The following is a 27974-nucleotide window of genomic DNA, read 5'->3' on the forward strand; positions in this document are numbered from 1 at the left end:
GGGAGGCCGAGGCAGGCAGATCACGAGGTCAAGAGATCGAGACCATTCTGGCCAACATGGTGAAACCCCGTCTCTACTAAAAATACAAAAATTAGCTGGGCTTGGTGGCATGCACCTGTGGTCCCAGCTACTTGGGAGGCTGAGACAGGAGAATTGCTTGAACCCTGGAGACAGGGGTTGCAGTGAGCTGAGATTGTGCCACTGCACTCCAGCCTGGTGACAGAGACTCCATCTCAAAAAAAAAAAAAAAAAAAAAAGATAGACAATCTCTCTGGTGGTGGTAATGCTATGGAAAAAAATAAGGGAGGGAAGGAGAGTGAGGAGTTCTGGGGGGAAGTTGTAACTTTAGAGCAGTGAGGGAAGGCCTCACTGAGCTCTTGGAATAAAGACCCAAAGAAGATGAGAACCAAGCTATTGAGATACCTGGGGAAAGAATGTTCTGGACAGAAAGAACAGCAAGGCCAAAGGCCCTGAGGTATGAGCATGACTAGAATTTTTAAGGATCATTAAGGATCAAAAACAGAATTGTTTTTGGAGAAGTGTGATGAGGTCAGAAAGGTGTGGAGATTGCAGTACAGTGGCACGATCATAGCTCACTACAGCCTCGAACTCCTGGGTTCAAACAATGTGGTTGGATTATTGCAGCAGCCTCCCAACTAGCTGTTCTGCTTCTCCCCTTTCCCACCTTCAGTCTGCTTTCCACACAGCAATCAGAAGAATCCTGTTAACATGGAATTCAGGTTATGATATCTCTCTGTTCAGAGCCCTCTAACAACTTTCCATCTCCCTCCTTACAGAAACCAAATTCAGCAGCCTACAAGACTTGGGAGGAGCCACAATCATGCCACTGTATTTCAGCCTGAGCAACAGAGCAAGACCCCATCTCAAGGAAAAAAAAATCCAACCACAGAAGGATGGTGCTTGCAGCAGTGTGGCCACAGTAGAAACAGGAGACAGACCTGTTGGACTGGAATGAAGGAAGATAGGGAAGAATTTGGGAGGAACAGTTTTGGTAGGAAGAGCAGGAGCTCAGTTTTGGGTAGGTAGAGTTTTCTGATAACCAGTAGACAAGTGAGATGTGGAGCTGGAAGTCGGTTCCATCAGTCTGGAGTTCAGGATAAAGATCAGTACTAGAGATGCAAATCTGGGAGGTATCAGCATGTTGCTAATATCTAAAGCCACAGGCCTGGATGGGATAACCAAGGGAGTAAAGAAGTAAGCAGAGATGGGAAAGCAAAGTTTAAGCCTTGAACACCTAGGCCACACCAGTGCTAACAGGTTTCAGGGAAGAGGAGGAACAGAACTATGGGTATTTTGGCCAGGTGAGGTGGCTCATGCCTGTAATCCCAGCACTTTGGGAGGCCAAGGTGGGTGGATCACCTGAGTTCAGGAGTCTGAGACCAGTCTAGCCAACATGGTGAAACCTCATCTCTAATAAAAATGCAAAAATTAGCTGGGCATGGTGGCAGGCACCTGTAATCCCAGCTACTCAGGAAGCTGAGGCAGGAAAATCGCCTGAACCTGGGAGGTGGAGGATGCAGTGAGCCGAGATGACACCACTGCACTCTAGCCTGCGCAACAGAATGAGACTGTCTAAAAAAAGAAAAAAAAAAAAAAGAATTATGGGTATTTTGACTTTGCTTCTCAAACTAGGCCTTTATTGATGGATCTTTCACTTATCAGATAATACTTTATCCTCTTAAGAGGTATACCATATTAAGGAACTAATTATTATTGGTTTAGGCTCAATCTCCTTGGGTAATAATAATTGCTACACTTTATCAAACCACGTGCCTGGCATGGTGCTGGCACTTCATCTATGATTTCATTTAATCCTCGTAATAACTATATGACATTATCCCCTTTTTTTTGAGATGGAGTCTCGCTCTGTCGCCAGGCTGGAGTGCAGTGGCACAATCTCGGCTCACTGCGACCTCCGCCTCCCCAGCTCAAGCAATTCTTCCACCTCAGCCTCCCAAGTAGCTGGGACAATAGGCACGTGCTACCACACCCAGCTAATTTTTGTATTTTTAGTAGAGACAGGGTTTCACTATGTTGGCCAGGATGGTCTTGATCTCTTGACCTCATGACCACCTTCCTCAGCCTCCCAAAGTGCTGGATTACAGGCATGAGCCACTAGCCTGGTCGATATTATCCCCTTTTATAGTTGCTTTTTGTTTTTTTGAGACGGAGTCTTGCTCTTTCACCCAGGCTGAAGTGCAGTGGCGCGATCTCGGCTCACCGCAACCTCCGCCTCCACCTACACCTCCAGGGTTCAAGCAATTCTCCTGCCTCAGCCTCCTGAGTAGCTGAGATTACAGGCTCACACCACCACGCTCAGCTAATTTTTTGGTAGTTTTAGTAGAGACGGGGTTTCAGCATCTTGGCCAGGCTGGTCCCGAACTCCTGACTTCAGGTGATCCACCCACCTCGGCTTCCCAAAGTGCTGGGATTACAGGCGTGAGCCACCACTCCCAGCCTCCCCTTTTATAGTTAAGGAAACCAGAGCCCAGAAAGGTTAAGTAACTTGCCACAGCTGAAAAGTGAAGGCTGAAGAAATGTAACAATTAGAGGTCTTGTTCTTCCCCATATTTCTTCTCTTTTCTAGCTTTAGTGAAGATGTCAGATCCTGAGGTGCTGCAAGGTTATAGCTCAAGTGTATCCTTGCTGGGTGTGTAGTCTTAATTACTCAGGAGACTGATGTGGGAGGATGGCTTGGGCCCAGTAGTTCCTGGCCAGTCTGGGCAACAAATTGAGACTCTGTCTCAATATAAAAATAAAAACAGTCCAGGCACAGTGGCTCACACCTGTAATCCCAACACTTTGGGAGGCCAAGGTAGGAGAGGATTGCTTGAGCCCAGGAGTTCCAGACCAGCCTGGGCAACATAAGGAGACGCCATTTCTACAAAAAATTTAAAACTTGCCCAATGTGGTGGCACACACTTGTGGTCCCAGCCATTTGAGAGGCTGAAGTGGGAGGACCACTTAGGCCCAGGAGGTCAAGGCTGCAGTGAGCCACTGCACTACAGCCTGGGTGACAGATTAAGACCCTGACTCAAAAAACAAACAAGGCCAGGCATGGTGGCTCATGCCTGTAATCCCAGCACTTTGGGAGGCCGAGGTGGGCGGATTGCCTGAGGTCGGGAGTTCGAGACTAGCCTGATCAACATGGAGAAACCCCATCTCTACTAAAAATACAAAATTAGCTGGGCGTGGTGGCACATGCCTGTAATCTCAGCTCTTGGGAGGCTAAGGCAGGAAAATCGCTTGAACCCGGGAGGAGGAGGTTGCGGTGAGCCGAGATCGCACCATTGCACTTCAGCCTGGGCAACAAGAGCGAAACACCGTTTCAAAAAAAAAAAGTGGATTAAAACAAAGTTTTAAGTAATAACCTAAGATGTTTTAGTAAGTACCCACCATGATTTGCTCTGCGAGAATGTCTTAGGCACAAGTCTTAGCGAGAAATATATGAGCTATATGGCCACTTGCTTAGCTAAGTAGATGTAATACTTCCAGATGATAGTAGTACTATCTGGTGGAGCTGATGTGCTTAACAGGAATAGTAAGACTCTGGAAGAAATTCTGAGGTAAACATGGAGACTGTCAAGAACTAGTTAGGCAGAAAACTTTAAATCTGGTCAGGTGCAGTGGCTCACACCTGTAATCCCAGCACTTTGGGAGGCCGAGGTGGGCAGATGTGGATCACGAGGTCAGGAGATTGAGACCATCCTGGCCAACATGGTGAAAACCCGTCTCCACTAAAAATACAAAAATTAGGCTGGTTGCAGTGGCTCACACCTATAATCCCAGCACTTCGGGAGGCTGAGGCGGGTGGATCACTTGAGGTCAGGAGTTCGAGATCAGCCTGGCCAACATGGTGAAACCCCGTCTCTACTAAAAATACAAAAATTGACTGGGCGCAGTGGCTCATGCCTGTAATCCTAGCACTTTGGGAGGCTGAGGCGGGAGGATCACAAGGTCAAGAGATTGAGACCATCCTGGCCAACACGGTAGAACCCCGGCTCTACTAAAAATAAAAAAATTAGCTGGGTGTGGTGGTGCACGCCTGTAGTCCCAGCTACTTGGGAGGCTGAGGCAAGAGAATCGCTTGAACCTGGGAGGCTGAGGTTGCAGTGAGCCAAGATAGTGCCACTGCACTCCAAACTGGGTGATAGAGCAAGACTTTATCTCAAAAAAACAAAACAAAACAAAAAACTGGCCGGGCGCAGTGGCTCATACCTGTAATCCCAGCACTTTGGGAGGCCGAGATGGGTGAATCACGAGGTCAGGAGTTCGAGACCAGTCTGACCAACATGGTGAAACATGTCTCTACTAAAAATACAAAAATCACAAAAATTTGCCAGGCGTGGTGGCGCGCACCTGTAATCCCAGCTACTCTGGAGACTGAGGCAGTAAAATCGCTTGAACCCGGGAGGCGGAGGTTGCAGTGAGCTGAGATTGCATCACTGCACTCCAGCCTGGGCAACAGAGCAAGACTCCGTCTCAAAAAAAGAAAACAACTTTAAATTTGTCTTCTGGGCGGGGCGTGGTGGCTCATGCCTGTAATCCCAGCACTTTGGGAGGCTGAGGCGGGTGGATCACGAGGTCAGGAGTTCAAGACCAGCCTGGCCAAGATGGTGAAACCCTGTCTCTACTAAAAATACAAAAATTAGCTGGGCATGATGGTAGGTACCTGTAATCCCAGCCACTCGGGAGGCTGAGGCAGAGAACTACTTGAACCCAGGAGGCAGAGGTTGCAGTGAGCTGATATGGCGCCACTGCACTCTAGCCTGGGTGATAGAGAGAGACTTCATTTGAAAAAAATAAGTAAATTAAATTAAATTAATTTGTCTTCTATGGAGATGAATTCTATAGGGTGTAACTTCAAATTAATGAAATATAGGCAGGATATTAGCCAGGTATGGTGGCTTATGCCTGTAATCCCAGTACTTTGGGAGGCCAAGATGGGAAAATTGCTTGAGGCCAAGAGTTTGATACCAGCCTTGTCAACATAGCATAGTGAAACCACCATCTCTAAAAAAAATAGAAAAAGAAAAAGAAAAAGGAAAGGAACATAGCCAGGACATTTCTGTACCAAGCAGAGAATGTTGTATCTTGACTTAAACTCTCCTTCCTTCCTTCCTTCCTCCCTCCCTTCCTTCCTTCCTCCCTCCCTTCCTTCCTTCTTCCTTGACTTTCTCCTTCTTGTTGTCCATGATCATGGCTCACTTCAGACTTGATCTCCTGGGCTCAAGTAATTCTTCCTGCTTCAGCCTCTGGAGTAATTGGGATTAGAAAGCTGTGCCACCAAGCCCAGCTCATGGCTCAAACACTTATAGTGTAATAATTAGAGAAAACAACTGTATAAATGATTCTTGCCCTAAGGGAGGGAACTTGGACTTCTGAGCTAATGAGGAGATAAAATACTGAGTGACCTGTGGAGACCTGGAGACTCTCAGTTAAGGAATAGGGCATTTTCCTATGTCCTTACCTAAAAGTGGGGGACATGGGGGTGAGAAAGATTCCCTTAGACTATGTGCAAGAACTTGATAGCCGTATGCAAAGCCATCTTCAGTGAAAGGCCACAGCTTTGTCACCATGTCAGTCACAGGCCAGTGTTGTGGAAGCAGGCTACAGGTGGCAGCCATCTGAGACTGGAAGAAAAGCCCAGGGGCGGAGCTCTACCCTAACTCCAGCGTAGGGCTTAGAGAGGAACAGGACATTGCCCCCAGGTGCTTGTGGAGCAGCAGGGAAAGTCAGAGGAGTGATTTGACTTTTTTTTTCATCCTATTAACTGTTGGGAGAATTAACCATAAGGCTGTAAAGTGAATTAATTGCTTCAGAAAAAAACATGAGCAGTGGTGCCAATGCCTAATTTTACTTTTTAAAACCATCTCTAAAAATAAGGGTCTTTTGGGAGAGCCTGTTGACTGTTTTCCTGTTGTTTTTATTGCTTTGCGTCTAGGAAATTACAAACAATGATTCTTTGCAATGGTAAATCACCTGGGGAGCTTTTAAAACAATAGTGATGCCTGGCTCCCCAACACTCCACCCTACTCTAAATTCAATTAAATCAAAATCTCTAGGGCTGGTGTCCAGGCATTAGCTTTTTTGTTGTTGTTTTTGAGACAGGGTCTCTCTCTGGTGCTCAGGCTGGAGTGCAGGGCATGATCATGGCTCACTAAAGCCTCGACCTCCTGGGATCCCACTTCAGCCTCCCGAGTAGCTGGGACTACAGGCACGCGCCATCAAGCCTGGCTAGTTTTTGTATTTTTAGTAGAGATGGGGTTTCACCATGTTGGCCAGGCTGGTCTGGAACTCCTGACCTCAAGTGATCCGCCCACCTCGGTCTCCCAAGTGTTGGGATTACAGGCGTGAGCCACCTCGCCTGTCCTAGTTTTTTTTTGTTGTTGTTGTTTTTTAAAGCTTCCCGGTTTATTCTGTGTGCCGTCAGAGTTGAGAACTACCGTTCTAGAGCATTATACTGATACATTAAAACGTGGCTACAAATGTTTTTAGAAACAATTAGTGCGACTTTTGCGCATGCCCACATCCTTTACAGCCTGTGTGGCTGGGCCCACTAATGACATTTATCCAGTCCCCCAAATTTGCACTGTCCTTCCATAATCAGTGGGAGAAACAATCCTAACGTCCCTTTCTCTCCATTGAAATGAACTGCTAGCTGGCTCGGACGGAGAGGCCCAGAATCCAGGTCTGCGGTCTGCGCGGGACTCTAGACTCGGAGGAGGCGCCCAGGCCCCTAGAAGGCGAGGTCGGAAGAGGCAATCCCGGACCCGGGTCAGGACCTGCCCACGGCTCTGCTGGGACGAGGAACCCAGAACCAGTCCCGCGGCGCCGCAGGCGGCCGAACGCTAAGGACTACATTTCCCACAATGCACCCCGGGGGCGGGCCGAGTCGGGCTGAGCGGCTGGAGCTGGGCCTTGGCCGCGAGAGGCCGGCGAAAGCTGTCTTCCTGCACCGGCGGCCGGGTGAGGGCGGTGGGAGGGCGCGGTGCCTGCGCTGTGGCCATGTCTGTGTACGCAGGGGGCCGGGGCCCCGCGAAGTTGTGCCCTGAGGCCGGCCCCGGCTGGACACCCTTACCCCTCCAGGGGTCCGGCAGAGGGCAGTGACCGGCACCTTCTGTGCGTCCTGGGCCCCTCTGAGAAACAGGTGAGTTGACTGCCAGCCCACGTGGCCTGGAGGCACCTAGAGACTGGAGAGCTGTCATCTTTGGAGAGAGGGGCTTGAAGACGGGGGCCTCCAGCCATCAACGCTATCGTTTGCAATGGGAAGACTGTGTCTCCCTGGGGTCCCTCAGCCGGCTAGCCCCCAGCTGGGGAATACAAAAGGCGAGATCTGGAACCCATCCTTTGGCTGGGAGGGCGAGGTCCGGTAGGGGGCAGTGGCCAGGTAGGACTCTCCCCACCTCCCCACCCCCGCCCCGCCAACAAACGTACACATATTCGGCTGGTAGAGTCCTCTCAAAAAGCAACAGAGGTGACTGGGATGAGCGAGGCAGCACCTGGAAGGGGCTTGGGACTTTGCTTTGTTGTTTTTAGACGGAGTTTCACTCTTGTTGCCCAGGCTGGAGTGCAGTGGTGTGATCTCAGCTCTCTGCAACCTCCACCTCCCAGGTTCAAGTGATTCTCCTGCCTCAGCCTCCCGAGTAGCTGGGATTACAGGCATGCACTGCCACGCCCAGCTAATTTTTTGTATTTTTGTAGTAGAGACGGGGTTTCACCATGTTGGCCAGGCTGGTCTCGAACTCCTGACCTCAGGTGATCTGCCTGCCTCAGCTTCTCAAAGTGCTGGGATTACAGGCATGAGACACTGCGCCTGACTGGACTTTGCACCAGTTTGCCTGGTGCAACTGGGTTGTCCCTTGTACTGGATGAGCCACCCTTTCTGGGCGCAAGTTTGCAGAGGGAGAGTGAGCACCCTTTGTCAGGGAGGGAAGTAACCGCCAGAAGTGACAAGGACCAGACTGTGATCTCAGCATGGAGTAGGCATCCTGCTAAAGCAGCCATAGCACAGCCTCACCTGGGCCTTGTCTGCTACACATCCTGTATCCTGGCACCTCCTTCCCAGACAGACCGCTCCAAAGGGTTAAGGTGAAATGAAATGCTATCCAAGCAAGAAGAGGGAGCAGGAGTGGTAGGGAGTCAGTAGGGAGGGGCTCCTGAAGGCCTTCTCTGCTCCAAGGCTGCCTGAGTGAGAGAGGCACACTAGAAGGGCTGATTGAGCCAATTTGTTTGGTGACATTGCTCACAGGCATAGCAGGGCACTTCTAGGAAAAGCAAGGCCTGGGGCTTCTAGAGGGGTTGTCTGAGAAGGGTTCCCTGAGAAGGGGCATCTGGGGCTGGTTCTAAGAGACCTCCTTTGCCTAACTTCTTCAATTCTAGCCTCCCAGGAGCTTCAGTTGCACAGTTGTGGCTCCAATGGGGGTTGGGGTGGATTTTGCTGTGATTCACTCAGCCTCCCTGTCTGAGTTTCCAGAGTAAGTATTCAGAGAGCTGTTTGCTTCATCAGGCCTCTGGCTGGACCCCAGACTGACCTAGGAGATGCTGAGATACTGTATGATCTCAGGTGGCAGAGAACTATTGTGAAGGAAGCATCCACTAGCTCTGGCCAGCTGATCTGGCCCCCGCCAACCCTTCCCCCTGCAGGTACCATGCTGGGTACCACTCAGCCACACTGGGCTTAGTCAGCTAAAGCCCACAAGGGATCAGTGGAGAGTGGGCCCTGAGGACAGAATAAGTAAGCTATGGTAGACCTTATTTGAGTCTTTGAACCAAAAGTGCAACGTCACAGAGCAGTAGCATGTGGCAGACCAAGGAGTTTTTTGTTTTTTGTGGGTTTTTTTTTTTTTGAGATGGAGTTTCGATCTTTTGCCCAGGCTGGAGTGCAATGGCGTGATATCAGCTCACTGCAACCTCTGCCCCCTGGGTTCAAGTGATTCTCCTGCCTGAGCCTCCTGAGTAGCTGGGATTATAGGCGCCTGCCACCACACCTGGCTAATTAAGGAGTTTAATTTAGGAGAGACTTCCAAGAGTAGCAGAGAGCCAGTTGTCTCTTCCTGTAACTCCAGAGCCAGTGAACAACCAGTTAGCCTGGAGGAACTCCCAGCTGTCTATAAGACAGCTCTTTGACCTGACTCCCAACTGTCTATACGATAGCCCTAGCCTGAAGGTGAGTCGCTTCAGGCTAGGGCCCACCTGGCTTTGCAAGGTCAGAAGCATATTTGCCCATATGCCACTGTAGGCTGGGCAAAATCTCAGAGGCCTGATTTACATGGCACAGACCACTGTATTCATGTGGTATTATAAGTGCAGTCACACATGGACTGAATGCTAAGTAAGAGTAATCAGGATGTGCTAATGGGAGCAACTGAGTATGTAATCAAATTACATGGATTATTTCATTTAATCTTCCCACAACCCAAGGAATCAATACTACCATCCCGTTTTATAAATGAGAAAACTGAGACCAGGCCAGGTTAATCCAGGTCCCTCTAACTTCAGAGCCATTGTTCCTGAACACCTGACTACTACCAGTGATAAGTCTTCCCCACAGGCAGGGGTTTCCAGAGGCCACATCATAGGTGTGACAGAGCTGGGCATTCTTCAGAGATCTTTCAGTTTTCCCTTCCATTTTTCTTTTTTAATTGCCTGAGGGATAAAAACACAAGTTCGGCTGGGCGCGGTGGCTCATGCCTGTAATCCCAGCACTTTGGGAGGCCGAGGCCAGTGGATCACCTGAGGTCAGGAGTTTGAGACCAGCCTGGCCAACATGGTGAAACCCCATCTCTACTAAAAATACAAAAATTAGATGGACATGGTGGTACACACCTGTAATCCCAGCTACTCGGGAGGCTGAGGCACAAGAATTGCTTGAACCCAGGAGGCAGAGGTTGCAGTGAGCCAAGATCACGCCACTGCACTCCAGCCTGGGCGACAGAATGAGACTCCATCTAAAAAAAAAAAAAAAAAAAAAAAATCTCCCTCCCAAAGATGTTTGTTGGCTGGATGTGGTGGCTCACACCTGTAATCCCAGCACTTTGGGAGCCCTAGGAGAGAGGATCTTCAGCTCAGGAGTTTGAGAACAGCCTGGACAACATACTGAGACCCCATCCCTACAAAAATAAAAATTAAAAAATTAGCCAGGCGTGGTGGCACGTGCCTGTAGACTCAGGTACTCAGGAGGCTGAGGTGGAAGGATCACTTAAGCCTGAGAGGCCAGGGCTACAGTTAGCTGTGATCGCATCACTGCACTCCAGCCTGGGTGACAGAGTGAGATTCTGTCTCAAAAAAAAAAAAAAAAAAATAGAACTCCTCCGGCATGTGGCTTAAAGCCATACTGAAATTTGTGGCAGGTCACAGGGTAACCTTCAATCCAGAGAAATAAAGCAGGGCAAGAGGGGTAAGGAGCAGGGATATTGATAAGGTAATGCTTGAGCAGCAACCTGAAGGAAGTGAGGGACTGAGTCACATAAATAACTAGCCCAGGCAATGGAGTAGGTGAAGTGGGGTGCAGGGTGAAAGTTCAACAAGAGCAAAGTTCTAAAGTTAAAGAGTGCCCAGGAGGCTTAAGGAAAGCCAGGAGGCCACTGTGGCTGGGCTGAATCACAGTTAATGGGGAAAAAGCATAAGAGATGAGGTCAAAGAAGTAATGGGGAAGGAGTTATGTTGAGTGGGGCCTTGTGCACCACTGTGAGGAAATTGGCTTTCTCACTGAGTAAGGTGGGACCATTACAGAGTTGTGAGCAGAGGAACTGCATGACCTGAGTTCTGTATCAAGAGAATCACTTTGCTGTAAGAAGCACAGATTATGCAGGGACAAGGGCAGAAGAGGGGAGACTGGATAGGAGACTACTGCAACAATCTCCTAGAGAGACACTGGTGGCTTTGACCACAGTGGTAGTTGTGGAGGTGACAAGTGATCAGATTCTGGATATAGGCATTTCCCACTTAACATCAGTAATCTGTTTCATGAAAATTGGACATTCTGTGTGAAATCTTTAACTTAATATATTTTCCATTGATTGATTGATTGAGACAGGGTCTTGCTCTGTTGCCCAGGCTGGAGTACAGTGGCACAATCACAGACCACTGCAGCCTTGACCTCCAGTACTCAAGCGATCCTCCCACCTCAGCCTCTTAAGTAGGTGGGACTACAGGCATGAGCTGCCCCACCCAGCTAATTTTTTATTTTGTAGAGACAGGGTCTCACTATGTGAGCCAGGCTGGCACTCAGTAATTTTCTATCAGTTCTATTTGGAATGTAATTTGAAGCTTTAAATGCACATTACTTTGTTAAAAATATAGATAAGATTTTAATGATGTAAATATACATATTTTCTGTATAAACATACACTGGGCCAGGTGTGGTGGCTGACACTTGTAATCCCAGTACTTTGGGAGGCTGAGGAAGGCAGATCACTTGAGTCAAGGAGTTTGAGACCAGTTTGGGCAACATAAGGAGACCTTGTCTCTACAAAAAATTAAAAAATTAGCCAGGCATGGTGGCACATGCCTGTGGTCCCAGCTACTTGGGAGGCTGAGGTGGGAGGATCACTTGGGCCTGGGAGGTTGAGGCTACAGTGAACCGTGATCACACTATTGCACTTTGGCCTGGGTGGCAGAGTGAGACCCTGTCTCAATAGATAAATAAATAAACATAAGCTGAATCAATATAAATTTGGTATATTAGTTAACTATTGCTGTGTAACAAATTATGCCAAAACTTAGCAGCTTAAAACGACAATATTTATTATCGCATACAGTTCTTGTGGGTCAAGAATTTGGGAGTGGCTTAACTGGATGGCTCAAGCTCAGGGTCTCTTATTACGTTGAAGTCATCTGAAGGTTTGACTGGGCCTAGATGATCTGCTTCTGAGATGACTCACTCATGACTAGCAAGTTGGTACTGGCTGTTCACAGGAGGTCTCAGTTCCTTGCCATGAAGTTCTCTCCATAGAGCTGCTTACATGTCCTTACAACATGGCTGATGGCTTTTCCTAGAGGGAGTGATCCAAGAGAACAAGGCAGAAGCCACAATGTCTTTTATGACCTAGCCTCAGAAGTCACACATTGTTTTTTCATTTTTTTTTTTTTGAGACGGGGTCTGCTCTGGCACCCAAGCTGGAGTGCAGCAGTGCAATCTCAGCTCACTGCAACCTCTGCCTCCCCCCGGGGTTCAAGTGATTCTCATACCTTAGCCTCCCAAGCAGTTGGGATTACAGGCACCCGTCATGACACCTAGGTAATTTTTGTATTTTTAGTAGAGATGGGGTTTCACCATGTTGTCCAGGCTGGTCTCAAACTCCTGACCTCAAGTGATCTGCCCATCTTGGCCTTCCAAAGTGCTGGGATTACAGACATAAGCCACTGTCCCCAGCCACACATTGTTATTTACACAGTGTCCTATTGGTTGCATAGGTCAGCCCTGCTCAGTGTGGAAAGGGAGTATGCAAAGTCATGCATAGCAGGAGTTGAGGATCACTAGAGACCATCTTGAAGGCTGACAACCAAGCTGGATATTAAAAACAAAAAGGCATTCTATGGTGAAAATGTTAACTAGAGACATTTTGCTGGATGTGCCTGTATTCTGAAATAGAACTGACAGGATTTGCTGATGGTTTGGTATATGAGGTGTGGGGAAAAAAAAGGCATAAAGGATGACTCCAAGGTTTTTTTTTTTTTTTTCCCCTATGAGACAGAGTCTCGCTCTGTCGCCCAGCCTGGAGTACAACGGCACGATTTCGGCTCACTGCAACCTCTGCCTCTCCAGTTCAAGCGATTCTCCTGTCTCAGCCTCCTGAGTAGCTGGGACTACAGGCACATGCCACCATGCCCGGCTAATTTTTTGTATTTTTAGTAGAGACGGGGTTTCACCGTGTTAGCCAGCAAGGTCTCGATCTCCTGACCTCATGATCTGCCTGCGTCGGCCTCCCAAAGTGCTGGGATTACAGGTGTGAGAAACCGTGCCTGGCCGACTCCAAGGTTTTTCACCAAACAACTGAAAGGATGAGATTGTCTTTCTTGGCCAGGTGTGGTGGCTCACACCTGTAATCCCAGCACTTTGGGAGGCCAAGGTGGGCAGATCACAAGGTCAGGGGTTTGAGACTAGCCTGGCCAACATGGTGAAACCCTGTCTCTACTAAAAATACAAAAATTAGCCAGTGTGGTAGCACATGCCTGTAGTCCCAGCTACTCGGGAGGCTGAGGCATGAGAATCGCTTGAACCCGGGAGGTGGAACTGAGATTGCGCTGTTGCACTCCAGCCTGGGCAACAGAGCAAGACTGTCTCAAAAAAAAAAAAGAGAGATTGTCTTTCTTTTGTTCTTTCTTTCTTTCTTTCCTTCCTTTCCCTCCTTTCCCTCCTTCCCCTCCTTCCCCTTCCTTCCTTCCTTCCTTCCTTTCTTCCTTCCCTCCCTCCCTTCCTTCCTTCCTTCCCTCCCAGAGTCTCGCTCTGTCACCCAGGGTGGAGTGTGGTGGCATGATCTAAACTTCCGCCTCCCAGGTTCAAGCTGGAGTGCAGTGGCGCGATCTCAACCTCTGCCTCCCAGGTTCAAGCGATTCTCCTGCCTCAGCCTCCCCGGGTAGCTGGGATTACAGGCATGCGCCACCACACCCGGCTAATTTTTTGTATTTTTCATAGAGATGGGGTTTCACCGTGTTAGCCAGCATGGTCTCGATCTCCTGACCTCATGATCTGCCTGCCTCGGCCTCCCAAAGTGCTGGGATTACAGGTGTGAGAAACCGTGCCCGGCCGACTCCAAGGTTTTTCACCAAACAACTGAAAAGATGATATTGTCTTTCTTGGCCAGGTGTGGTGGCTCACACCTGTAATCCCAGCACTTTGGGAGGCCAAGGCGGGCGGATCACCAGGTCAGGGGTTTGAGACCAGCCTGGCGAACATGGTGAAACCCTGTTTCTACTAAAAATACAAAGATTAGCCAGTGTGGTGGCACATGCCTGTAGTCCCAGCTACTCGGGAGGCTGAGGCACGAGAATTGCTTGAACCCGGGAGGTGGAACTGAGATCACACTGTTGTGGTGAGCTGAGATCGCGCCGTTGCACTCCAGCCTGGGCAACAGAGCAAGACTGTCTCAAAAAAAAACAAAACAAAAAGAAATTGTCTTTCTTTCGTTCTTTCCTTTCTTTCCTTCCTTCCTTGCTTCTTTCCTTTCTTCTTTTCCTTCCTTTCTTCCATTCCTTCCTTTCCCTCCTTCCCCTCCTTCCCCTTCCTTCCTTCTTTTCTTCCTTCCCTCCTTCCTTCCTTCCCTCTTTCTTTCCCTCCCTCCCTCCTTTCCTCCTTCCTTCCTGCCTTGACAGAGTCTCGCTCTGTCACCCAGGATGGAGTGTGGTGGCACGATCTCAACCTCCGCCTCCTGGGTTCAAGCTGGAGTGCGGTGGTGCGATCTCAACTCTGCCTCCTGGATTCAAGCAATTCTCCTGCCTCAGCCTCCCGGGGTAGCTGGGATTACAGGCACATGCCACAACACCTGGCTAATTTTTTTATTTTTAATAGAGACGGGGTTTCACTGTGTTAGCCAGGATCGTCTCAATCTCCTGACCTTGTGATCTGCCCACCTCGGCCTCCCAAAGTGCTGGGATTACAGGCGTGAGCCACTGTACCCGGCCGTCTTTCTTTCTTTCTTTCTTTTTTTTTTTTTGAGACAGAGCTTTGCTCTTATTGCCCAGGCAATGGCGTGATCACGGCTCACTGCAACCTCTGCCTCATGGGTTCAAGTGATTTTCCTGCCTCAGCCTCCCAAGTAGCTGGGATTACAGGCATGCACCACCACACTCAGCTAATTTTGTATTTTTAGTAGAGATGGGGTTTCACCATGTTGGCCAGGCTGGTCTTGAACTCCTGACCTCAGGTGATCCACCCACCTCGGCCTCCCAAAGTGCTAGGATTACAGGCATGAGCCACTATGCCCAGCCATGAAATTGTCTTTTACTGAGATGGTGAAAACTCTGGGAGAAGTGGTAAGTGCCTGTAGTCCCTGCTACTCGGGAAGCTGAGGCAGGAAGTTCACTTGAGCCCAGGAATTTGAGGCTGTAGTGCATGGTGGGGTGGTGGTTACACCTGTGAATAGCCACTGCACTCCAGACTTGGTGACAGAGCAAGACCCCATCTCTTAAAAAAAAAAAAAAGTGCTACCACGCCCGGCTAATTTTTTGTATTTTTAGTAGAGATGGGTTTCCCGTGTTAGCCAGAGTGGTCTTGATATCCTGACCTGGTGATCTGCCCACCTCAGCCTCCCAAAGGGCTGGGATTACAGGCGTGAGCCACCACACCTGGCCTTTTTTTCTTTTTAAAGACAAGGTCTCTACCGGCCAGGCGTGGTGGCTCAGGCCTGTAATCCCAGCACTTTAGGAGGCTGAGGCGGGCGGATCATGAGGTCAGGAGGTGGAGACCATCTTGGCTAACATGGTGAAACCTCGTCTCTACTAAAAAATACAAAAAATTATCTGGGTGTGGTGGCGGGCTACTCGTGAGGCTGAGGCAAGAGAATGGCGTGAACCCAGGAGGCGGAGCTTGCAGTGAGCTGAGATCGCGCCACTGCACACCAGTCCAGGTGACAGAGCGAGACTCCATCTCAAAAAAAAAAGACAGGGTCTCACTCTTATTGCCGAGGCTGGAGTGCGGTGGCACGATCTTGGCTTATTGCAAGCTCTACCTCCCGGGTTCCAGTGATCCTCCCACCTTAGCCTCCTGAGTAACTGGGACCATAGACACGTGCCACCACGCCTGGCTAATTTCTGTATTTTTGTAGAGGCAGGGTTTGCCATATTGCCCAGGCTGGTCTTGAACTCCTGGGCTCAAGTAATCTGCTTGCTTTGGCCTCCCAAAGTGCTAGGATTACAGGTGTGAGCCACCACACCTAGCCAGGAGCAACTTTTTAAGGAGATGACCTTTTTTTTTTTTTTTTTGAGACAGAATCTGGCTCTGCCACCCAGGCTAGAGTGCAGTGGTGCGATCTCGGCTCACTGCAACCTCCGCCTCCCATATTCAAGCCATTCTCCTGCCTCAGCCTCCTGAGTAGCTGGGATTACAGGCGTGTGCCACCACACCCGGCTAATTTTCATATTTTTAGTAAAGATGGGGTTTCACCAGGTTGGCCAGGCTGGTCTCAAACTTCTGACCTCTTGATCCACCCTCCTCGGCCTCCCAAAGTGCTGGGATTACAGGCGAGAGCCACCGCGCCTGGCCAGGAGATGGCCTTTTTAAGGAGTTCAGTTTGAGGCATATAACCTTGAGATAACATGAAGTAGACAGTTAAATGTGTGTGCCTCTTTAAGTTAGAAAAGAGACTGGGGCTGGAGATTAAAAAAAAAAAATTATTAATATGTAGAGGGAATTTAAAACCATGAGACCAAATGAGATCACCAAGGGATTGAGTGAAGACAGAGAAGAGGTCCAAAGACTGAATTCTGTGCCCCTTTACAGTAAGAACTGCAAAAAGGACTCAGAAGGAGTAGTCCATGAGGTCAGAAGAGAGCCAAGAAAGGAGTGGTGTGCCATAAAAGAGGAGAAAATGTTTCAAGAGAGAGGAAATAACCAAATTATCTATTGTTTATGGGTGAAGTAAGATGATCCTGGAGGTCGTTGCTGACCTTGATGGGAGCAGAGGTGAGATTCTATTCAGAACTGGTTTAGAGAGAATGGGAGAAATGGAGAGGCTATGGCAGAGACAATTCCTGCTTTCCAGATATCCATGAGCTCCATATATTTCCCAGTCCCTCTGGCCACATCACTGGTTCTGGCCAATGTGAGCTACGAAGTATTTAAGAGCTGGTACATGATCCTCCATCTCTGTCTTCCCCTGCCAGGTGATGTGGAAGGCATGTGTTCCGAATGGCTTCTATAGGGTGCTAGTGGCTTGGATTCCTGAATCATTGCTTGGAAGGGAGCTACTCTGAATTGCTACCAGTCCCACAGTAGATTTTGTGTGAGCAAAAAATAGGTCTTTGGGGCTGGGTGCGGTGGCTCATGCCTGTAATCCCAGCACTTTGGATCTGCCAAGGTGGGCGGATCACCTGAGGTCAGGATCACCTGAGACCAGCCTGGCCAACATAGTGAAACCCCGTTTCTACTAAAAATACAAAAATTATCCAGGTGTGGTGGTGAGCGCCTGTAATCCCAGTTGCTTGGGAGGCTGAGGTAGGAGCATTTTTTGAACCCAGGAGTCAGAGGTTGCAGTGAGCCGAGATGGCGCTGCTGCACTCCAGCCTGGGTGACAGAGTGAGACTCCGTCTCAAAAAATAAAAAAAGATCTTTGGGTATAAAACCTCTAGCATTTGGCATCCATTTTTTACACAGAATAGTCTAGCCTACTGACTAATGCAAACTCCAAATATTATTTGCCATTTTGAGGGGGTTTGTTTGTTTTTTTATAAAGGGCAACAGAAAAATGGGTTGATAGCTAGTGGGGAATGTAGAGTTAAGGAAAGGTTTGTTTTAACTTTGAAGTAAAACAAACATATAGAAAAGTTCACAAATCATAAGTATAGCCCAATGAATTATTACAAAGTGAACACCCCCAAAGGAGGGTGTTTTTTGTTTGGTTTTTGTTTTTGAGACAGGATCTCACTCCCTTTACCCAGGCTGGAGTGCAGTGGTGTGATCACCACTCACTGCAGCCTGGACCTCCTGGGATCAGGTGATTCTCCCACCTCATCCTTCCAAGTAGCTGGGACTGTAGGTGCATGCCACCACACCTGGTTAATCTTTTGTACTTTTTGTAGAGATGGGGTTTTACCATGTTGCCTAAGATGGTCTCAAACTCCTAGGCTCAAGTGCTTTGCCCACCTAGGCCTCCCAAAGTGCTAGGATGACAGGCATGACCCACCAAGCCCTGCTGGGAGGGGGTTTTGAAGACAAGAAATATCACCATATTGGTAATGGATAAGGGAGAAGGGGAAACTGATGAGGAAGGACAGCTGCTGAAGCCATGTACCTGAGTAGGTGAGAGGGGCTGGGATCTGGTGTACACATGGAGGAGTTAGCCTCTATGGAGCATGAACAGCTCATCTTTAGTAAGAAGAGGGGACCAGGCACGGTGGCTCATGCCTGTAATCCCAGCACTTTGGGGGGCTGAGGCAGGTGGATCATTTGATGTCAGGAGTTTGAGACCAGCCTGGCCAACATGGTGAAACCCCGTCTCTACTAAAAATACAAACATCTTCCGGGCAAAGTGGTGGGTGCTTGTAATCCCAGCTACCTGGGAGGCTGAGGCAGGAGAATCGCTTGAATCTGGGAGGTGGAGGTTTTGGTGAGCCAAGATTGTGCTCCTGCACTCCAGTCTGGGCCACAGAGTGAGACTCTGTCTCAAAAAAAAAAAAAAAAAAAAAGAGGGAAGGCCTATTCTGGCAGATGAGGCAAGCTGGTGGTGGTAATCTCCGGAAGTTCTCTTTTTTTTTTTTTTTTTTTTTTTGAGACAGAGTTTCGCTCTTTTTGCCCAGGCTGGAGTGCAGTGGCGTGATCTCGGCTCACTGCAACCTCTGCCTCCCAGGTACAAGCAATTCTCCTGTCTCAGCCTCCCAAGTAGCTTGGATTACAAACATGTGCCACCACACCTGGCTAATTTTTTTTAATTTAGTAGATATGGGGTTTCACCATGTTAGTCAGGCTGGTCACGAACTCCTGACCTCAGGTGATCCACCCACTTTGGCCTCCCAAAGTGCTGGGATTACAGGCATGTGCTACCGCGCCTGGCCTTCTTGTTTTTTTTGAGACGCAATTTTGCTTTTGTTGCCCGGGCTGGAGTGTAATCTCGGCTCACTGCAACTTCCGCCTCCTGGGTTCAAGTGATTCACCTGCCTCAGCCTCCTGAGTAGCTGGGATTATAAGCATGCTCTACCATGCCCGGCTAATTTTTTGTATTTTTAGTAGAGACGGGGTTTCTCCATGTTGGCCAGGCTGTTCTCAAACTCCCGACCTCAGGTGATCTGCCCGCCTCGGCTTCCCAAAGTGCTGGGATTACAGGCACGAGCCACCACACTCGCCCCAGAAGTTCTCTTCCAACAACTTTTATCTTCTCAGTGAAATGGAAGGCAAGGTCATTTGCTGATAGTGGCTATGTGTATGCCCTGATGGTCATACTCCTATGTGTGTGCCCCACACAGAATAAAACCAAAGAAAGAAGGTTGGGGAGATAATTTGGGGATTTTCTAGGCCCCCAATCCCATCCATCAGGACACACCCATAGGGCACACACATAGGAGTATGACCATCAGGGAAGGAGATGATGGACGTTTGAAGAGAGAAAAGGTGTGAAGTTGACTAGAGGAGTAGGAAAGTGAGGAGACATAGAAATGTAGGGCATTCCGGCCAGGCGCGGTGGCTCACGCCTGTAATCCCAGCACTTTGGGAGGCTGAGGCGGGCAGATCACCAGGTCAGGAGATCAAGACCATTCTGGCTAACACAGTGAAACCCCGTCTCTACTAAAAATACAAAAAGAAATTAGCCGGGCGTGGTGGCGGGCACCTGTAGTCCCAGCTACTCGGGAGGCCGAGGCAGGAGAATGGCATAAACTGGGGAGGCAGAGCTTGCAGTGAGCCAAGATAGCGCCACTGTACTCCAGCCTGAGCGACAGAGCCAGACTCCATCTCAAAAAAGAAAAGAAAAGAAAAGAAATGTAGGGCATTCCAGGCCGGGTGTTGGCTCACACCTGTAATCCCAGGACTGTGGGAGGGAGGCCAAGGCAGGCAGATTGCTTGAGCCCAGGTGTTCGAGACCAGCCTGAGCAACATGGCAAAACCCTATTTCTACCAAAAAATACAAAAATTATCCATGCATCGTGGCTCACGCCTGTGTTCCCAGCTACTCAGGAGGCTGAGGTAGGAGGATCACTTGAGCCCAGATAGGCCTGGAAGCCCTGGCCACAACCCTGGTACTGTCAGGAGCAGCTTGCTCTTGGCCTGCACATGGGCAGACTCATCTCTCAGAGCCCACTCTGGCTTTTAGGATAGCTTTGGAATTACTGGTCTATGAGATTTACACGTGGCCTGTGTGTTCTTGCACAAGACTTAAACATACCCTAGTTTCCTTGGCATTCAGCATCCTGGGCCTTGTGGTGTTGCAGTGGTTGTTTTGGATTGCTCCTCTTAGTCTCAGTCCCAGAGGGGACCTCTGTGGATGCTACCACAGGTTCCTGTTGAGGGCATGCAGCCTCTTAGTTCCTCTGGCCCACTGTCTGACAAGGCAGCCTGTGCCTTTTCCTTCTGGGCTCTGACCCTTGCTGGGAACCATTACTCTTGATTGTCCTGATGGATGGGATTGGGGGCCTAGAAAATCCCCAAATTATCTCCCCAACCTTCTTTCTTTGGTTTTATTCTGTGTGGGGTGATGCTGTTGGCAGTGGTGCCCAACCCCCCATGTGCTCTGTGGTCCTTCAGGCTCAGTGCAGGAGTGGCCACCAGGCCAGCTATCAGGATACAGGCTCTGCTTCCCTGTCTGTTTGCACGTGGAGCTTCTGCAAAAGATTCAATTAAAGAAAGAATTACATAACTTAAAGGTGACAAAAAGAAGAGGTTGAAAATTAGTTCTTTGGGCACACACATAGGAGCTGCCTGACTGGAGCTATGCCAGGTCCAGAGAGAATGTTCTTGGACACAGACTGGTTGGCGCCACACAAATGCTACTACTGATGGTGATGCTATCTGTTTGGGACCACCCTTTTCGTGAACTTTTTTGAACACCTAGTCATTTGCCCAAGGTTACACAGCTAGGAGGGGACAAGAGCTCAGTTATTCCCATCAGACTCTGTGTTCTGGGATGCAGGCTCAGGTCTACTTTGCTCACACTAACACCAGTGCCTCCTGGGCCCCTGGCCTGCCTGCAGTGTTTGCCCCATGAGTCTCTGCCCTTCTAGTCCATCCAGCTAGATCCCTCTTTCTTAAAGGATTGGTACCTGGAATGGATCCCCTCAGGTGAACTGTATGTTGCCTGACAAGTGAGGATCCTTCAGCCTGCCATTGAAGGACCCTAGAGGCCAAATAAGCCTTGCTACCAGCCTCGGTGAGCCACCCAGCTAGCTCTGTTACCACTGACATTCACTTGTGGCCACCTCCACCTGGGCCTGGGGCTGTGGAAGGACAAGGAGATGCGGCTGAATCTATCCTGGCCATTACATGGGCACTGAGAGTTGTCATGTCTATAGTTGTTTTTAATTGTTAAGACAACTCCTTGTGCCAAATTCAAAAGGTACGAAAGGATATTTAGAGAAAAGCAGGGCTGCAGCCTGAAGACAAGCCTGTTGCCTGTGTCTCACTTCTTTCTCTGCAAACACCTAGATATCCAAAAAGAACTATTGGTCAACTCAGTTAATTTTTATTTTTATTTATTTTTAGTTTTAGTTTTTTGAGACAGGGTCTCACTCTGTTGCCTGAACTGGAGTGCAGTGTTGTAGTCACAGCTTACTGCAGCCTTGACTTGCTGGGTTTATGTGATCCTCTCACGTCAGTCTCTCCAGTAGCTGGGATTACAGGCGCATGCCACCATGCCTGGCTAGTTTTAAAAATTTTTTATAGAGACAGGGTCTCACTTTGTTGCCCCAGCTAGTGAACTACTGAGCTCAAGTGATCCTCCCTCTTTGGCCTCCAATCTTTGCTAAGATTACAGGAGTGAGCCACTGGATACAGGATACAGAGTTGTTTCAACTCCCAGATCCAAATCCAGCACTTCTTTCCTGTAGTAACATTGGGCAAGCTCCTTAAGCTCTCTCAGTGTCAGTTCTTTCATCTATAAAGCTAGCCTGACAGGAACACCTGCCTCATAGAGACGTGATCAAGATTAGGTAACTTAATCCACAGAAACTTCTTAGCATGATACGCTGACACTGAATAACTGTTAGCTGCTGTTATCAGTTTGTTTATCTTACATTTTGTGTACATTTTCTAAAAGACCAGGCTGGGCATGGTGGCTCATGCCTGTAATTCCAACATTTTGGTAGGCTGAAGTGGGAGGATTGCTTGAGCCTAGTAGTTTGAGACCAGCCAGGGCAACATGAAAAGACCTTGTCTCTATAAAAAATTAGGCCGGGCGCGGTGGCTCACACCAGTAATCCCAGCACTTTGGGAGGCCGAGGCAGGCGGATCACAAGGTCAGGAGTTCAAGACAAACCTGGCCAAGATGGTGAAACCTTGTCTCTACTAAAAATACAAAAATTAGCTGGATGTGCTGGCAGGTGCCTGTAATCCCAGCTACTTGCGAGGCTGAGGCAGGAGAATTGCTTGAACCCAGGAGGTGGAGGCTGCAGTGAGCTGAGATCGCACCACTGCACTCTAGCCTGGGTGAGAGAGCAAGACTCCATCTCAAAAAAAAAAAAAAAAAATTAGGCAGGCGCAGTGGCATGTGCTTGTAGTCCCAGCTATTCAGGAGGCTGAGGTGGGAGGATGGCTTAAGCCCAGGAGGCAGAGGTTGCAGTGAGCCAAGATCATGCCACTGCTCTCCAGCCTGGGCAAGAGAGCCAGACTTATTTCAGAAAAGAAAGGCTGGGCACGGTGGCTCACACCTGTAATCCCAGCACTTTGGGAGGCCAAGGCAGGCGGATCACTTGAGATCGGGAGTTCGAGAGCAGCCTGACCAACACAGAGAAACCCCGTCTCTACTAAAAATACAAAATTAGCCAGGTGCATGCCTGTAATCCCAGCTACCCCGGGAGGCTGAGGCAGGAGAATCTCTTGAACCTGGGAGGCGGAGGTTGCGGTGAGCCGAGATTATGCCATTGCACTCCAGCCAGGGCAACAACAGTGAAACTCCGTCTCAAAAAAAAAAAAAAAAAGAAGAAGAAGAAAAGAAAATTAGCTGGCTATGGCATGTGCTACTGGGAAGGCTGAGATGGGAGGATTGCTTGAGCCCAAGTCAAGGCTGCAGTGTTGGTGCCATTGCACTCCAGCCTTGGCAACAGAGTGAGACCCTGTCTTAACAACAACAACAACAACAATCTGCCGAGAGGGGCAGATCACTTGAGGTCAGGAGTTCGAGACCAGCCTGGCCAACATGGTGAAACCCCGTCTATACCAAAAAATACAAAAATTAGCCAGGCATGATGGTGCATGCCTGTAGTCCCAGCTACTTGGGAGGCTGAGGCACGAGTATTGCTTGAACCCCGGAGGTGGAGGCTGCAGTGAGCCGAAATTATGCCACTGCACTCCAGCCTGGGCAGCAGAGCGAGACCCTGTCTCAAAAAAAAAAAAAAAAAAATACTAGAAGGAAATACACTAACTAACGTATGAACAGTGAAAGATCCTGAATGGTAGGAAAATCATGATATTTATTTCTACTTTTCTGTGCTTTCCAAGTTTTTTTTTTTTTACAATGAATATGTCTTCCTTTTATAATCAGAAAAGGAACAGTATATATTTTTTTGAAAGGAATTCTCAGAATCCATTTTCTAGAGATTTGAGTTAGTGGAGTCCTGATAAAGGACACTTTCCTGTACTTACTACCACTGTTGATTATACCTGTGACCCTGCCAAAAGCCATTGATGTTGCATTTGTTTGCCCCACAGGAGAGCCTAAAGGATGGCTACTGACATGCAGAGGAAGAGAAGCAGCGAATGCCTTGATGGCACATTGACTCCTTCTGATGGACAGAGTGTGGAGAGAGCTGAGAGCCCCACACCAGGAATGGCCCAGGGAATGGAGCCAGGTATGGGCAAGTGTACAGCCTCAGCCAGCTGCCAACCAGAGCAGTCTCCAGGGGGAATTAAGATTCCCAACCACTTTTTCCTTTCCACTTATTCATGCATTTGTCAGTCACTCATTGGATATTTGTCACGTTCTGGGGATAAGGCAGGAGGCCAGGCTCATTCTGCATCTGGCTTTCCTCTCCACTTCATGTTATGCTGCTCACCCTGAGCTTTCTGGCTGCCATTGTGGGCTCTTCTTCTGTTCCCTGTGTCTACAGCGCACCTCCCCGGCTCCTTCTCCCCTCTTCACGAGTTAGGCCTGCTCTGACCATGCTCTGTATAGCACACTAATTATTTCATAATCTTATCTCTTTATGCGTATATTGCCCATCTCTCTCTTCCACAAGATTGTGAACACTTTGAGCGCAGGGCAGTTATATCCCCAGTGCCTGGTACAGGGCTGAATTCGTAAGAGAGACTCAAAATATATCTGTTAAACTATTTTGTCAAAAAATCAATAAAGGAAGACTGACCTGGTCCCTTCTCTGAGGCAGTCACAGGCTGTGGCGCCATTATAGTGGGGTCAGTCAGGAGCTATGGCCTGAGTAGGGTAGGGGAGCTTTCTCCCAGAGAGAGAGATTCATTGAGTATGGGTGGTGCTCCAGACACAGGGTGAGGTGCTGCGTTCCTGCACCTTACTGGTTACCATTGTAGTTGGGGAGAAGGACAATAACTGGCAAGTGCCACAAGAGAAATAAAAAAGGGATATATAGAGTGCCTGGGGTTGGAGGTCAGTAACTAACATCTTCCCTGAGAGCTTAAGTGTGACAATTAGCCGGCCACTTGGGGAGGTAGGAGACAGCTGACAGCAGGTGTGGAGCTCCTGAGGCAGGTGGGGGTGTGCCGAAAGTGTCTGAGAGCAGATGGATGTAGGCCAGTGTGACCAAGATGGGCAAGGGAGTGGGGTGGAAGATGGGAATGAGAGGTAGGCAGATACCAGCCACCACTGCTGCCATGAGTGGTTTGGGTCTTCTTTCCACTACGATGGGAGGAGACTGGTGGGCTGTAAGTTGCAGAGAAGCATCATCCATGGCAGACAGTGGCAGAAGGAAACAGTGGCTTGACCCTAACAAGACAGGCAGTCATGCTGGAGTGACCACGTTAGGCACCTTGCTGGTAGGAGTGTCTGCCACTAGCTACCCCTCTAAGCACCAGTGCTTTTGGCCTGCAGGTGCGGGGCAGGAGGGTGCCATGTTCGTCCATGCCCGTTCCTACGAGGACCTGACTGAGTCAGAGGATGGGGCAGCTTCTGGGGACAGCCACAAGGAGGGTGCCAGGGGTCCCCCGCCGCTGCCTACAGACATGCGCCAGATCAGCCAGGACTTTAGCGAGCTAAGCACCCAGCTGACGGGTGTGGCCCGGGACCTGCAGGAGGAGATGCTGCCAGGAAGCTCTGAGGATTGGCTGGAACCCCCAGGGGCAGTTGGGCGACCAGCCACAGAGCCCCCCAGGGAGGGCACAGCCGAGGGGGATGAGGAGGATGCCACCGAGGCATGGCGCCTGCACCAGAAGCATGTCTTTGTGCTGAGTGAGGCAGGGAAGCCTGTGTACTCCCGCTATGGGTCTGAGGAGGCACTTTCCAGCACTATGGGTGTTATGGTGGCCCTGGTGTCCTTCCTGGAGGCAGACAAGAACGCCATCCGCTCCATCCATGCAGGTGAGCCACCTGGAGAGGGAATGGGGCGGGCTCCCCTGGCCAAGGTTCATTCATAGCAGGTTTTGGACCCCTGCAGACCAGAGGGCTGGGATGTGCTGTGTGACTGAGGGTAAGTCCCTCTACCTCTCTGAGCTTCAAGGTCCTCACCTGAACAGAGGATAACAACACTGCTGGCCTCATGGGGCTGCGGTGAGGACCAAAGATGCCTCTGACATGGGCTTTGCCTTTGGAGAGAGTGAGAATCTCCCTGGGGAGGCAACAACAACAACAACTATATATATATATATATCTCCCCCAGGTCCTGAGCTCCACCCAGCCAGCCCTTGCCAGTTGACTTAGCATTTAGCATAAGAATGTGTGTTTCAGAGGGAGCTAGTCTTTGAAGCAAGTGGCAGGGATAGGCCCTGAGCCCTCAGGGAGAAGGAGCAATGGGTTTTTATCCTGAACATCCTTAAACCCCTACTGTGCGCAGAGCTCTGAGCGAGGAAAGGATGGGGAAAGCGAAGGAGCTGCGCTGGAAGGCGGTGTTCGGAGGGAGCTGCGGCTGAGGCTGACATCCCTCTTTCCTGTCCCGCCCTCAGATGGCTACAAGGTAGTATTCGTGCGCCGGAGCCCGCTGGTGCTAGTGGCGGTGGCTCGCACGCGGCAGTCGGCACAAGAGCTGGCGCAGGAGCTGCTCTACATCTACTACCAGATCCTAAGCCTTCTTACCGGTGCGCAGCTGAGCCACATCTTCCAGCAGAAGCAGAACTATGATCTGCGGCGCCTACTCTCGGGCTCAGAGCGCATCACCGACAACTTGCTGCAGCTCATGGCACGAGACCCCAGCTTCCTGATGGGGGCGGCACGGTGCCTGCCCCTGGCGGCGGCCGTGCGCGACGCTGTGAGCGCCAGCCTGCAGCAGGCGCGTGCGCGCAGCCTGGTCTTCTCCATCCTGCTGGCCCGCAACCAGCTCGTGGCACTCGTCCGCCGAAAGGACCAATTTCTGCACCCCATCGACCTGCACCTGCTCTTCAACCTCATTAGTTCCTCCTCGTCCTTCCGCGAGGGCGAGGCCTGGACGCCCGTGTGCCTGCCCAAATTCAACGCAGCCGGCTTCTTCCACGCACACATCTCTTACCTAGAGCCTGACACCGACCTCTGCCTGCTGCTTGTCTCCACTGACCGTGAGGACTTCTTTGCAGTCTCTGACTGCCGCCGCCGCTTCCAGGAGCGCCTTCGCAAGCGCGGAGCCCACCTGGCCCTGCGAGAAGCACTGCGCACACCCTGCTACAGCGTTGCCCAAGTGGGCATCCCTGACCTGCGTCACTTCCTCTATAAGTCAAAGAGCTCGGGACTCTTTACCAGGTGAGGGAGGGCCTTGAGGGTACTGCTGTAGCGGGACAGGGACATGTGGAGTAGGGAGGCTGTTTGGTCCTGAGCTCTGAGATGTAGCCCTGAAGCTGTCCCCACCTTTGGAAGCAGACCAGTGTGCTGGGCCTGTTTTACTCTGGCATCAGAGACCCAGACTCTCCATCACCCCATGAGCATACCCCTCTCTACTTTATTAACCAGAAGGCCTGGAAATGCCCAATATACCCAGAGAAGGAAACTGGAATAGAGGTCTCCGGGGTCCGTTGCCCTGGAGCAACTCTACTTTAGGGGTCATTTTGGTCCAGCTCAGGAAGAACAGCCCTCCTCTACTCCCTCCTCCAGCAGAGGGGCTGGGAAGATATGGCCTCCCTTTGTCCCTTTTGGCCCACAGGATTCCTAGCTCACCTTTCCTCTACTCCAGATCTGTCACTCTGTCTTGGACATCTAAACTCAACCTGGCCTCTCCAAAGAGGGGTCACCAAAGACACTATGAGCTTAGGGGATGAGAGGGGACACAGCTCTAGTCTCAGTGGGCCCACCCCTGTCCTGGGGTGCCTGCTGTGGTGGGGAGACAATGCCCTGCCCTAAGGGAGCATCTGGACATATGATAGAGTGTTCCTGGATAGGAATAGGTGTTTCTAAATCTCTAGAGAAGACAGTGGAAGTCATTCCTTTGCAAACCCACTCCCTCCACCCTGTCTGCAGCCCTGAGATTGAGGCCCCGTACACCAGTGAAGAGGAGCAGGAGCGGCTGCTGGGCCTCTACCAGTACCTGCACAGTCGTGCCCACAATGCCTCTCGCCCACTCAAGACCATTTACTACACGGGCCCCAACGAGAACCTCCTGGCCTGGGTAAGGCAGCCCTGGGATGGGCTGGGCTTCATGGAGGTCCTAGGTATGGTCCATGAGGGGCCTCTAACCTAGATGACGACCCTTTGCCCCTTCTCCAGGTGACAGGCGCCTTTGAGCTCTACATGTGTTACAGCCCCCTGGGGACCAAGGCGTCAGCCGTCAGTGCCATCCATAAGCTGATGCGCTGGATCCGCAAAGAGGAAGACCGCCTCTTCATTCTCACGCCCCTCACCTATTGATGGGAATGTGTGTGGGCTCAGCCTTCCTGGGCACACTGGGTGTGGGAAGCCATAGGAGCCTCCAGATGGGGGCTGGCCTCTCTTGCCCAGCCAGCGGGCAGGGACTGTGGGTTGGTGAGTGCATTAAAGTGCTTTGGGGAAGACACTTGTCAAGCCCTGTCA

At 50.0% G+C, this 27974-nt stretch overlaps 1 protein-coding gene across 1 annotated transcript; it reads left to right on the top strand.

The window, feature by feature from the left end:
* The first annotated feature begins 795 nt into the window (after positions 1-795).
* MON1A (MON1 homolog A, secretory trafficking associated) lies at positions 796-27957 on the top strand. The gene is made up of 7 exons (XM_002813738.6): positions 796-1039; positions 6683-7171; positions 23531-23670; positions 24882-25367; positions 25949-26714; positions 27426-27573; positions 27672-27957. The coding sequence occupies exons 3-7, from the start codon at positions 23544-23546 to the stop codon at positions 27810-27812; spliced, it is 1668 nt and encodes a 555-aa protein (XP_002813784.1). The 5' UTR covers positions 796-1039; positions 6683-7171; positions 23531-23543; the 3' UTR covers positions 27813-27957.
* Positions 27958-27974: the final 17 nt, after the last annotated feature.

This window comes from Pongo abelii, chromosome 2 (assembly GCF_028885655.2).
Source record: "Pongo abelii isolate AG06213 chromosome 2, NHGRI_mPonAbe1-v2.0_pri, whole genome shotgun sequence".
Classification (NCBI taxonomy): domain Eukaryota; kingdom Metazoa; phylum Chordata; class Mammalia; order Primates; family Hominidae; genus Pongo; species Pongo abelii.

Coding starts and splice junctions, on each gene's coding strand:
- MON1A (XM_002813738.6), top strand. CDS start 23,544: ATGGCTACTGACATGCAGAGGAAGAGAAGCAGCGAATGCCTTGATGGC. Junction 23,671..24,881: donor GGCCCAGGGAATGGAGCCAG/GTATGGGCAAGT, acceptor TTTGGCCTGCAG/GTGCGGGGCAGGAGGGTGCC. Junction 25,368..25,948: donor CATCCGCTCCATCCATGCAG/GTGAGCCACCTG, acceptor TCCCGCCCTCAG/ATGGCTACAAGGTAGTATTC.